General features: G+C 37.8%; 1 protein-coding gene across 4 annotated transcripts in view; it reads left to right on the top strand.

The window, feature by feature from the left end:
• The window catches only part of ece2b (endothelin converting enzyme 2b), a 70,390-nt gene that overhangs the window by 16,650 nt on the left and 39,866 nt on the right, over window positions 1-13,874 (top strand). For 3 of the 4 annotated variants that reach the window (XM_084126096.1, XM_084126098.1, XM_084126097.1), the window contains one exon: window positions 12,914-13,000. In XM_084126096.1, coding sequence (XP_083982222.1) covers window positions 12,914-13,000 — 87 coding nt within the window. Of the gene's footprint in view, window positions 1-8,450; window positions 8,495-12,913; window positions 13,001-13,874 lie in introns of those variants that run through there. The other variant, XM_084126099.1, reaches the window with a different exon arrangement.

The raw sequence follows: 13,874 nt of genomic DNA, 5'->3' as shown, positions 1-13,874 counted from the left end.
AGGACCTGAGAACTCTAGAAGGAGGGTAGGGAATAACAAGATCACTGATATACTGGGGGGCAAGGCCTGAGAGGGCCTTGTAGACAAACAAGAGAACTTTAAAGGTGGGGTATGTGATTTGCAAAACGGCCGGCAGATTTTGAAAATACACAACTCAAATGGTCCTACCTTCTTTCCTTTGACTCCACCCATTCAAAGAACATGGACATGGATGGGGGAGGGGGGTATGGCACGACCGTTTGATTGACGCACTTACTGTCCAATGATTCTAGGTGGTCTTGGAAATGATTGGCTGGAGTTTTTCGAGTCCTGCCCGTTCCACAGATGATTAAATTGCTTAATTTTTATTTCAGTGCTTCTAACTCAGTGGCTGTAAGTGGGTTAGGAATAGGATTTTAAGTGATTTTGAAAAAATGGCCAAAAAAGAGAATTACATACCCCACCTTTAAAATCAATCCTGAATTTAACAGGAAGCCAATGTAAGGATTGCAGTACAGGGGTAATATGGTCTCTCTTTCTCACCCCCATTAAAAGCCTTGCTGCTGCATTTTGCACTAACTGTAAGCGGACTACCATAGTCTGGGGGAGACCGATATATAGAGAATTACAATAATCAATCTTTGATGAGATAAAAGAGTGAACCACGATTTCCAAATCCTTACTGGATAGAAAATGCTTTACTTTAGCAATTGATCTCAGGTTAAAAAAGCTACCTTTAACAACGGCACCAATCTGTTTCTTAAAATTTAGCGATGAGTCCATAATTACCCCTAAACTCTTTACATGATCTTCAATCTTTATGGACAAGGAACTTAAATGATCAGGAAAGGTAGGTGAGATGGGAGAACCTACAATCAAAACCTCAGTTTTACTCTCATTTAATTGGAGAAAGTTGCTAGAAAGCCAAAGTTTAATCTCACTGTAACATTCCTGTACTCTGTCCAGCGAGCAGGTTTTATCTAAGCTCACAGGAAGATAAAACTGGAGATCATCGGCATAACAGTGGTATGCAATACCATACTTTTTTTACTTTATAAAAAAATAGAGCTTAGAGGAAGCATATACAGAGAGAACAGCAACGGTCCCAAAATGGACCCCTGAGGAACACCACAAACTAAAGGGGCCAATGTGGAAGAGAAGTAACTGTCCTGTCTTTTAAATATGAGGCAAACCACTGAAGGGCTGTACCCTGGACACCAATCCAACACTCCAGGCGGTTGAGAAGAATCTCATGGTCAATCGTATCGAAGGCAGCGCTTAGATCTAATAAAACTAGAACAACATGTGATCCTGAGTCCAACGATAATAATATATCATTAGTGACCTTGAGCAATGCAGATTCTGTGCTATGACACAGAATTTGGGAGGGAATTTTTATACATTTTTTAATAAGAAAAATCACAATTAGATTCCCTCCCAAATGATGATTTAATTCGTATTTTGTTCTGTTGTCCGTTTTGTTTGTAATTAGTTTCTTTGTTCTTATTGTATTGCTGACTGTTTACTTTTTCTTACATTAGTTAACCTAGTATTCGTTTTTTTCTAGTATCGATAATTGTGAAAATTTCACCGATATTTAAAATTACTCAAATCATGAAATAAGACTTTGATCATATCGCTGATCAATAATAATGTTAAATAATCGTGATTACAATATTGACCAAATATAATGGTGATTATGATTTTTGCCTTAATCGAGCAGCCCTGCTGTGAGTTCACTTCTCTGTAGAGCACTGGCCTAATTACAGATCTGGTGTCATCCAATTTATCAGAGCTTTCCCAGCTGCTCAATATCCACTGTCAGCGAGGCAATGTTTTTCCGTGCGTAAGTGTGTTTTGTTTGTGTAATCCACACCCTGCGAGGAATTGCACTTCCTCAAATGATCAGGCAAGGTCACTTAGGCCCTGACATTTGCTGTTAAGATTTTACAGATTGTGTCTATGTGTGTGAGTGTGCGTCACACCTCAAAGCCCTGATTAAACTGGAAAGTGCCACTCACTTCCTCTAAAAAAGTCAGTAGTGTAGTCAGTAGGAGAATATTTTTTGTAGAACTGAGACCATAAGAAAATAGTTGTTGTTGTTTTTTTTCATGTTTTAAGCTTAAACCTTACCAAACATTGTTTTATATATATATATATATATAATTTTTTCAGTCATAATAAAAAGAAAAGTAATATTTATAGCTGTAATGTAAAATAAATAAATAAAAATAAATAAATACAAATGTCTACATAATTTGTTTTAATTGTTTACAGTGAAACATTTTAATAGTACTATTTCTTGTTTTGTTTTTATTTTAGTATTTTTTATATTTTTATTTAGTAATAATAATAGTAATACATTATTATTATTATTTTATAGCCATGTTGATATATAATCACAAAATCTTTGCCAAATTGTGTAGCTGTACAAACAATTAAAAAAAAAAAATTAATAAGAAAAATCACAATTAGATTCCCTCCCAAATCACGCAGCCCTATTTTTGCATGAACAATATTTGTAGTCATCATTCGTCTGCGAGTGCACTCATATTTTAGCAAGTCAGACAATGTAGATTGTGTGTGTAATTATGTATGTGAATGTGATTATTTGTTCTTGGACCTCACCCACGTCTGCTGGCGACAGAATGTCTGAGCACCTTCATTTGGACGACTGCAGACCGATGATGGCCTGGCTCTCGGACTTGAGCCGTTTCCCACCCTTTCTGTTCACCCTTCTTCTGTATTCTTCTCACTTGGATCGAGTAATGCCCATGCTGGCTGTTCAAAGCAGGCTTTGTTACTTCATCTTTCCTTCGGATGGTTTCTTAGGGCTGATTAAAACGTGTGTGGCCCCGTTAGTCTCTTAATAACCGTTCAGAGAGTTTGTTGTATAGCTGGTGCTCCCTCCCTTCAAGGTGGCTTTGGCTTGGCTTGGGTGGGTTTCTTGGGGCAGGAGTGTGAGGGTATTTCTAGCTCTCGGGGGCAGAGGTTGGGCTATGCCAGCCTTCCCCCCACTGAGCTGTTTCCTTTCAAAAACACTCCTCAGGAAACCACTTCAAACAATCACATTCCGCACAGAGAAAGGTCTGCACCACTCCTGGAACTTGGGAAAACCTCTCCCTTCCCCTCGTAAGGCTACTCTTTTTCTCCATCTCACTCTCATGAGTGAGTCTCCATCTCGCCGTAGGTTTCTTGTTGGCTGTCAGCTTACACATACGGGCAATTGTTTTCTCTTAGAATTACATCAACCTTTTTTTTTGCTATTGTTTCTTTAAGTAATATTATATGTAAATGAGGTCTGTTGTGATTAGTTCATCTCCTGCATCTCGTACAATCAGAACATTTTCTGATTGGCTAACATGCACTGGCCTTGGTTTGCATAAAATATACAGTCTATGGACGAAAGTATTGGGACACGCTTCTTAATTTTACTGAATTCAGTCGCCACAGGTGTATCAAATCAAGCACCTAGCCATGCGGTCTGCATTCACCAACATCTGTGGGTCGTTCTGAAGAGCTCAGTGAATTCAGACGTGGTACTGTGATAGATTGACACCTTTCCAATAAGTCAGTTCATAAAATTTCATCCCTGCTAGATATTCCACACTCAACATTAAGTTTTATTATTGGAAATCAAAGCGTTTTTGGAACTGAAGCAACTCATTCACAAGCGAAAGATTACGTAAAGTCACAGAGCGGGGTCACCGAGTGCTGAAGTCGCCAACGCTGAAATCTTCCACTGACATTAAAATCGGCACAAAAACTGCGTGGCGGGAGCTTCATGGATTGGGTTTCCATGGACGAGCAGCTGCATGCAAGCCTCACATAACCAAGTGCAATGCCAAGCGTCGGGTGGAGTGTGTAAAGCACGCCACCACTGGACTCCAGAGCAGTGGATATGTGTTCTGTGGAGTGACCAATCACGCTTCTCTGTTTGGCAGTCTGATGGGCGAGAACGTTACCTGCCCGCCTGCACTAACTGTAAAGTTTGGTGGAGGAGGGATTATGGTGTGGGGCTGTTTTTCAGGGGTTGGGCTAGGCCCTTTACTTCCAGTGAGGGGGGAATTGTAATGCTTCAGCAAAAGGAGGAGCCAACCCCATATTAATGTCTATGTATTTAGAATGTCATCACAGTCCCTGTTGCTGTAATGGTCAGGTGTATCAATACTTTTGACCATAGTGTATTGGGTATTTAATTGTGCATGGTCATATTCCCTTAGAAAGATTTGCCATCATCTAATGCTCACTGAAATTTTATATTTAAAAAAACTAATGAGTATGTTAATATATTAAGTGGTTAAATCTCAACTCGATTGCTATATTTTCAAAACTATATTATATTTTCTTCCCTATTGTTATGTATATCTGAGTCAAACGGCTTCTTGAACAAGAACAATAAAGGGTGAGACTTGTTTTTGTCCATGGGGAATTGATTGGATGGTTGTCACGATTCAGAGAAGGGAGGACCCAGGCACAGAATGAGCAGGGAGTGATATTTATTAAAGACAAAACACAGGCAGGAACACAGTCCAGACAATAGGGCAGGAGAACAGGCTGGTCAGGTGAGATGTAACCGGCACTAGAGTGGCTTACCAGGACAGGGGAGTCGATGACCAGGGCAGGAATCAACACAAGACTCAGAGACAAGAGATAACAGAAACAAAAACAGACAACTATGATCAGCGAACACAAAATAGACTAAACAACTGAAGCTAGCAAAAGGGGAAAATAAGTTAAATAAAATTAATTCTAGAAATAAGTAACTGGAACTTACAAACAAAAATAAATAAAACAAGACTGCAACCTTGCAGGGAACCAAAACCAGTCAAGAGAAACCAAAAACAAGGATTGAGAGAACTATAGAATACAAAGAAAGAAAGACTAGAACTAGACCAAAAACACAGTAACAAAGAAAAACTAGAATTTAACAAAAAGGAGAAAAAAAATCTAACACTGACTGACAATATTTGTGAGAACCACATACACACACAACAAACCAGCAAAGACCTGAGGGAAAGAGACACAATATAAAGGGAACAGCACATGAGGATCAGGTGAAAACATTCAAGCAAACGAGGACTAGACAAGGACTAAACAAGGGGGCGTGGTAACGGGAAACAAGGAGGCGGAACAAGAGCAGCACATGGCAAACACAAACAAAGACAAAGCCATGTGCTGACACACAACACAAACATAGAGACATGAAACAAAGATAACACAGACAAGGCTGCCAGGGCAGAACCCTGACAGTGGTGTGCTATTGGTGGATCTCATGTGAGTGACAGGTTGCCCCGCCCTCACGCCAGTAAACACATCATAGAAGAGGGAGGGGAAGTTATTTTGATTAAAGATTATGAGGGCACAACCATTTTAACAAAAATTTTGATGTGCACGGATAAATAATTTATAATAATTACTGCATTATTCCATAAAAAATAAGAATTGTCCATTTTGATAACATGGTGACTTTAAGATATGATAAACATTAACATTTCTATAAAGGTAAGTCTGTAATTGGTTGTTTTAATATTATATATTTTTAATAATGTATTTTTTATATTTATTTATATTACACTGTGAAATGTAGTCTTTAGAAAATATTTAAATAAATATATCTTTTTCATAACATACATTATAATCTTGTGATGCCTAAATTTACTTGGATTGTTTATATTATATAAATTTAAAATGGATTGATTAAATTTTTTGATTTTTAATATCATTTGTAAATTATTGGTGTATCGTATCAGTCAGAATTTTTATATTGTTTCATCCCTACGGTATATTTTCACTAAAAGACTGTTTTTTACATGTGATTTATTTATATTTATATTTATATTTACGGTATATTTTACATGTGAAATTCGAACCAGCTTTGATGTCGGATTGAAATATTCAAGGACCTTGAATATAAACTCCAGCCTCTGTTTCATAACACTGGAATATGTTTAGATAATATATCATGTTCACCTTTAAAAGTATCATGGCTGATGTAGAGAGAGCTTCACTTTTCCTCCATTGCGTCAAAGCTTTAAAAAGGCCTTCGTAAATAACAATTATAGCTTGTTTCATGACCTCCATGTGCATGTACTGTAAGTGTTCTCTATTATTATCTCCATATTGCTGTTTATTGTTTGTGTGTCATTGTGTTTCCTTGTCGTGATGCACAAATGGCTTCTCGCTCTTTGAGTCCTGGTGACCTGACATGACCTCACAGCTGTTCTTGCTAAAGGCTTCTGATTAGAGAGTTCTCTATACAGTCAAACAGCCTGTGAAAGGATATAGAACATATTGATTTAATTAGTGATAGTTCACTTGATGGGCGCCTTGTTGCCATGGCGATGGGATGAGCAGTGAGATATCCGGCAGTAGAGAGTGTATGATGGCCTTTAAACAGAGCTTTGACCTTTGAGCCATCACCGTATCTTTCACACATATACACACGTGACAAGGCACCTTTTTTTTTTTTTTTTTTTTCACCTCTGTTGTTTTGTCTGAATTTGTTAATTTATAAAAAAAAAATACATAAACTGTACAATTGATAAAAAACATGACTTTAATACACCACTTGTGCGACGCAGTTTTGTGAGTGTTGACTAAAACTAAAATGTTTTTGTTCAGTGAAATAATGCTGAAATAGAAGAAAGTATATAGATAATAAATTAAAGGTTTGAATTGAAGCACTAACTAAAAACTAAACCGATAAAATAAAGCTAAATATAAACGTTAAAAAATAATAAAAGCTCATAACAAAATTCCTTAAAACTAGTGCTGTCAAATCGATTAATCGCGATTAATTGTGATTAATATCAGCTAACATAAAAGTTTGTATATATATACATACACATATATTTAGAAACTTTTATGTCAGATGCGATTAAAAATGTTATAAATATTTGGGTGGAAAAAACAGGATATGATATCATCCAGGTCAGTCTCTGGACAGATTGTAGAATGTCATCTGATACAACTTCCCCAAAATCTTATTTATGATAAGATATTTATGAATAATTTATTATGGTAGCACATTATTTTACAGTCCTGTTCCCCATGTACATACTATGTATTTATAGCAATAACAATAACTGGGTTATAACTATGTACTAACCCTGAACCTAAACTTAAACCCAACCTGAACCCACATTACCAGTACGTTCATGGGTAAGTTCACTGTAAGTACACGTAATTAATTTATTCAAGGTGTATGAAAAATACTACCTTATGCAAGACATGACATTTTTAGACCTTTATTAAAATATAGCTTTTCTGGTAAACTTTTATGGTAATTCGTTATAGATATGAGTGTCTTCAAAGAAATATTCAATACAAATATTTAAGAAATATTTACTAAACAGGAGCAGGCTTATTGAGTCACACCGGCTGATTCTGGAATGAGGACGGTTTACAGAAGAATAAAAGTGCAGCAAGCTGCCTGATCGTCCGTATGATTAGACGAGTGTGACGGAACAGATGAAGATAAATATTTGGCAAGATTTTAGCATGTCATTGTCAAAACATGAATTCTGTTAAAGCAACACTAAAGAACTTTTTTACCTTAAAATAATGTTTCCAAAATCGTATCAGTGGTTCATCAAGTCGTAACAGGGTGAACGGCACTTCTGGATTCGCTTTGCTGCCCTATATCTGCTATAACCACACTATGCAAGTTTGCCAAACCGGGTCGCGTTTCTGTAGTTCGAATGAGACATAAGAAACTACAAATTTGACTTGCTTTACATCAAGCGTTACAATAGTCATTATTTAGTTTTTCTTCGTTTCCGACGTCGCAATACATCATACTTTCATAAAATCATGCAACATACTCTACCTTGTCAGTGGACATCGTTCATTCCAAAGCCAGTGCTGGATAAACAGCGAGCGTGCGTGCGACGGTAGGTTGCGGGCGGCGAAATTATTTACGACATCGGTAATGGACAATTCCGCTTCCAACCTGTAGGGGGACCGAAGAGGAAAAGTTCTTTAGTGCTGCTTTAAAGAATGTGAGTTATGCCACTTTTAAGCCCTCTTGAAAAGTCATAATTATGACATGATGTGCATTCAAGTCGTCGGACGTGTTGAGCAATTTCACATTTCCTGTCTTTTTAACTTATTGTTCAATAACAAGAAGTCTGTTCGTGCCAATGTATCAAAAACAAATGCAGATGTTTGGCGTCTGGTTACACATGGTTAGCATCCCACATTATCCCATATCCTCACAACATCCATCAGTGGTTCAGTCCACAACTGCGGTTTAATGTAACTTCAGTGACTTTTTTTCTCACTGAGAAAAGGAGTCTCCTTTTCGGAAGTGAGGTTTATCTGTTCCTCATTCCCAGCAGCTTTCCCTCTCCCACGGTAGCGACTTGCCCTTTCTGGGTCATGTTAACAAAACATTGGCTTTCCTCCCCCCCCATTCTCCAGTAGATGGTTTATTCCATTCATTCCACAGCAGTGGCACCAGTTCACTTCTGCTTTTGCATTGCTGGTGTGTCTTATGCTGCTTTGATGAACGGTAAGTCCATCAATGGTTTTGTTTGTGCTGCTGTATAATGTTGCTTGTTGGAGTCTGTAATGACGTTGTGTATCTGTTATTATATAAGATTATGGCTCTGTTCAAAATGCAATACATACTGTGCAAAACTGCACTTTGTACTGCATATGCTGCATGTACTTTGCATTTTTAAAGCCACATCCTGCTGTCTTCTTCTGATTATTTTGCATTTTGACTGTAATTTTAACTTCTGGCTGTCCAGTTAAATAATGAGTCAAGAAAGAGATGATAATATATCCCTGATGTTTAATATCTTAAACCAGCTTAAGCTGATTGTCAGGTCTTTTCAAAACCCTAAGGCCTGGTTTCACAGACAGGGTTAGTGCATGTTAGTACAAGCTGATTTCAGTTAAAACAGCTAAAACATGCATTTTAGTCTGGGAATAGCTTAATCCTTGTCTGTGAAACCAGGGGTAAAAGTTTGTATATTTTCAGGTTTAAATTAGGGGCTGTTTACATGACACCGTTTTCAACTAAACACAGAACACCTTTTATGAGTTTTGAACGTTCATTTACTCAACAACAGTGTTTTGGGAGCCTCAAAACGCAAGCTTTTGAAAAAGAATTCAACGTTTTTAAAAAACAATGGAATTATGCGCATGTGTTTTACCTGTTCAGTCTGTAGGCGCGTAGTGTTTCTTCACAGAGTGACATCGTTTTCACGGACCCGTGTGAACAAGAGAGCGTTTTGCCCAATGTTGCCGCCTGTATGCGAAAAACACGAAGGAAAAACGTTTCCGTTTTTTGGTGCATCATTGCGGTGTAAGACTTTGAATAACAGATTTCCAGTGTGACCCTACTGAACTCCACAGAACGTTGTAGTTCACACATTCACACACCACCGTCATTGGGATTTGTGTGTGGAATGTGAAGGATTCTGTATACTGAGTTGAAAATCTCCAACATTGATAGTGGTCATTTCTTTTATATGAAAGCTAAGAGCAGCAAACAAAGTATAACAAACTCCTCTCTCGCAGTTGTTTACATGCCAGTGATTATCTATCATGCCATAATTTACTGTCCCCTGTTCTAGATTATTCATCACAATGGAAATTAACGGTCAAGTATAGTGCAATGCATTGTTGGGGGATACACTATGCAGTGTATACAGTAGGTTCTGTACATTTTGCCAATAAAATGTAAAATACTGTATATATAGTTAGTAGTATGCTGTTCCCAACATAGCCTTAGAGACTAAAATACTGAATTTCACATGACTCCACGTCATGAATGTGTCAGAGTTAAAAGAAGAACTTCAGTACTAGAATGCATGGGTAGTTTTTACACCAAGGTGTCCAACATTGTTTTTCCTTCCTCTAAGGCTATGTCTACACTAATTTTGGCCTTCACACTAATTTGGTTCACACTGAGATGGTGTTTTTGAAGATGCCACATTATGTTTAGTCATTTGACGCATATTGTATACCCATACTGTAGTTATCTTATACTGACATGTGTTTGCTATGTGCTTTTCACTCTTCAGTGTTGCTAAAGATAAATGTTACTTTGTACAATCTTCATATTACATTACTGCAAAGATGGCAGAAAATGTACTCGCAATTACAGTCCTGTGGCAAAACATGAGGGCAGTTGCGTTTTAGACCATACATGGATTGGCGATTGAGTGCGACTTGGACGTACCAGTAAGTAGTGGGATATTCTGCTAATTAAATGATCATGTTAGAATAATAGCGAGCATCTCTGTGAGATTTTATTATGTTTTACGCATGTGCAGTAAAATATTTTTTGAGTTTTGATGAGAAACTTTTGGGAAACTCTTGAAAACACTAGTATGAACTGTTTTCAAATTGATTCAGATTCATGTAGACGTAGCCTAAGAATCTTCCATGTCCAGCCACCCAGGAATCATCCCCAGACCTCAGGAGGGAATTCTTGTGGATATGACTTCTTAAAACTACATCCATCTTCCAAACCACGGTCATTGCATTGCAAAGCAGTATGGGAACTTATGACAAACAACTGAAGTGTCAACTGACTGCGTATGAGGAACAACAACAAAAAAAAATGATGGGAAACTATCAAGCCAGTCATTAGCAGTTGTTAAGATGCATGTTTGTGTAGGCTTAACATGTGTGCATGCATTTGTTTCACATCACCATGTCCATGAGTCAGTGTTTTCGTCTTTGTAATATCATTTACGGTTTCCTGTAAAAGCCCATTGAGGAATAGCTTACCGAAACTCCAAATCTGGCTGTGAAGATGCAACATTTATTTAACTCAGACACTAACAGCCATGATGATTGAGTGTGGCGTTCCGGTTGAACTTTAAAGCATGTTGCAAAGGGCTCCAAATGCTTTCTTGTGTCTTACTTGCTCTGGTGTTTGTGTGTGTGTGCAAAACCTTCAATACAATCATCTGTCCTTTTAGACAAAGGCTTTTAGCAGATGAAAGTATGTAAAGTGTGTTACATAATGTTGGCCTTGGAAAGATTTTTGTATTTTTTTTTCCTCTTGTCTGTTCCAATTCTACTGATATACTTAGATAAACGTTTATTTTTATATTGACTCCTTAGTAAAAACGGCATAAAATGTGTTCATTTATTGTAAGTTTTGTGTATGTTTCATTTGGAATAAGATTTTCACCCTGATCTTTAGATACCTGAACTGTTATTGGTCACTGAAAAGGAAAGATATCCATATGAAAAATACAAACCAGTATCACCATTGAGACTGTACAGAAAGCGAATGGAAAATTTTCCTCCTGAGAAAAATACACCAGCCTCACATTGTTTCTAACTGAGAACTCCATTAAGTCTCCAAAGAGCAAACTTTGAGCAATACAGTTTTCCTATGGGTACATCTCTTTGTTTAATGTCCGTGTTTTAAGTTAACTTAGCTAGACTTTCTGGACAAATTTGTCTTCAGAAGTTATATAAATTTGCCAAACCTCCAGGGACATCTTCAGGTGATAAAGCAATGTCACGGGATGGATAATTGGAGCGAGGACTCAAGTGCAGGAAAAGATGTTTATTAAATAAATAAAACTCCCCGTGGGGGGGAAACCGAGACAGGTCTCAGGTGGGAACAGGAACACAAGGGAACATGGACAACAAACCAGCACAGGACTGCAAACACAGGGAGACTAAATAGGGAGCAAACAAAAGAGGGTAACGAACAAGGCAGGTGGGGCAAATTAATCAATAATCAGGTAACAAGATGGGAGGGGCCAGACAATTGACAGGAGATCACATGGCACAAGGAATACAAGACAAGCCATGTGCTCACAACAAACCAGGGGTGCGTTTCCCGAAAGCATCGTTGGCCAACTATGGTCGCAAGTTCCGTCGTTACCAATAGAGTTCAATGGACATTGCGATGAACTTGCGACCATAGTTGGCTAACGATGCTTTCGGGAAACGCACCCCAGACTAGACACAAACACATGACAAACTGGGAATGTCAGAGCTCTGTCACCAAACCAGATACAAACAAACGAACCCTGACAAGCAATTCATAAAACAAACAAAATGTGTTATTGTAGAAATGCACAAAGGGTCAGGGTTTGGATTAGTCAGTAGCATTTAATATAAAACATTTATATTAATTAAATATATTTTTTATATGTATATGAAATGTAGTGGTATTGGCCTCATTATGTCAATGTGTGAGAGAGATCCTCTGGCTGTCTTGTTTAGTCTGCTCTTGTAGAGAAACCTGGGTGGGAGTTTTTGCTTCAGGCCAATGCGTCTGCTGTCTACATGGCTGTCAGTGCCGGCAGTGAGATATCAATAGACAGCATAAATAAGGACACATTAAACACATTAAATTAAAAGAGTTTCTGTTCTCTGTAGGGTAATGCTTATAACACTGAGACTAATGCAGCAAAGTGCGACCTTTGTGTGTAGATTAGTCACCTCTTCAATTGTGAACAGTGGGAGTTGTGTTTGTGTGTGTGCAAATGTGTGTTTGTATAAATTCCTGTCCAATGTCCAAGACGGGGGTGAGGAAACAAGGCATACCTCCCAACCCAACATTCATCGCCATTTCACACTCTCTTGCAGTCTCTCTTGTCTTCAGACTCAAGGCCTTTAAATTTTGTTCTGTAGATTCTGTTGGAACAAATATAAATAAAGTAAACGGTCAATTTTGATTTCATGTTGCATCTTTCTCAATTGACATACAGTTTAAAGTGGCTGTGTGAACAATCTCAACATATAAATCACAAATTTCTTTATGTTCTACCAGTGCCTGGTTGTTTTGAAGGTCTCGTAAAACTGCGAATTTTAACTTTCCCTGTCTGCAGCTGTTCACATCACATCTGAACTTTTTTTTTTTTTCATGTTTGCTGTAAATTGACCTTCATTGCTAACCATGGCAATATTTCAACACATTTATACGTACTTTGTCTCTCCCTTTCAGATGTCTAACTACAAGCGTGCAACGTTTGAGGAGGAGGACGGCACAGACATCCCTGCTGATGGAGCCATCTCTCCTGACAGTGTGGAGGTGAGTGTGGGTCAGGGCTCAGTGTGGATGTGTGCATTTTATGTTTACTTTCAGACTTTTTTTTTATCCAATGCCACATACAAATAAATAAAGCAACCATTTAAGCTGTTAGTTTTTACAGAGACGATGAGAAGTATTACTGTTGCACAATTCCCATGAAAAGTAGAAGATCAGAAATCACGCTAAAACACGGTAAAACAGCAGTGAGAGAATAGTGAATTGCTGGGTAGTTGTGATGTTCTCTGTGAAGTTCAGCTGTTTCCTGGCTGACTTGGATGCTTTTACCGCTGACAAATCTAGCTGACAGTCATGTTGTGGTGAATTGCTGGACTAGCAGGAAAGAAACTCTGTAATGAGTTGGTGGTGAAGTTCTTTCTTCTTGGCTGAGATATCCAGGCAAGCCGAAATACATACAGACAATGTAGGAACACCAGATACATAAAACATAGGAAAATACACTCCAAAAACAAACTGTTTTGGGTTCCCCAAATAAACTTTAGTAACAGTTCTTTTAAGAACCATTTTTTTTCTTAGTTTGTCAACATTAAACAAAATATATATAAATATCATTTGTGCTTTGGAAAGGTTCTTTGGATGTTAAAGGTTCTTCACTGAACAATCAATGCCAATAAATAACTTTTATTTTTAAGTGTGTAGGTCGCATGTATTGTGAATATTTTGAGAACAGGAAGGGGCCAAGCACCGAACCCTGAGGTACTTCCGTGTTTAGCTGATATTGCTTAGATACTGCTTCCAGTGTGTAAAGGGTAGATTATTTACTGTGAGGAATGTCCAGCAGAATGAAGATTCACTTTTTGTAAATTCACTTTTATCAGACATTTTTGTGCAGTCTCCCTTCAGTCGTTCTCTTTCA

This window comes from Abramis brama (genome assembly GCF_963993115.1).
Source record: "Abramis brama genome assembly, chromosome: 10".
NCBI lineage: Eukaryota > Metazoa > Chordata > Actinopteri > Cypriniformes > Leuciscidae > Abramis > Abramis brama.
The sequence above is the reverse complement of the archived record's forward strand: the minus strand, read 5'-3'. Positions and strand labels throughout refer to the sequence as shown.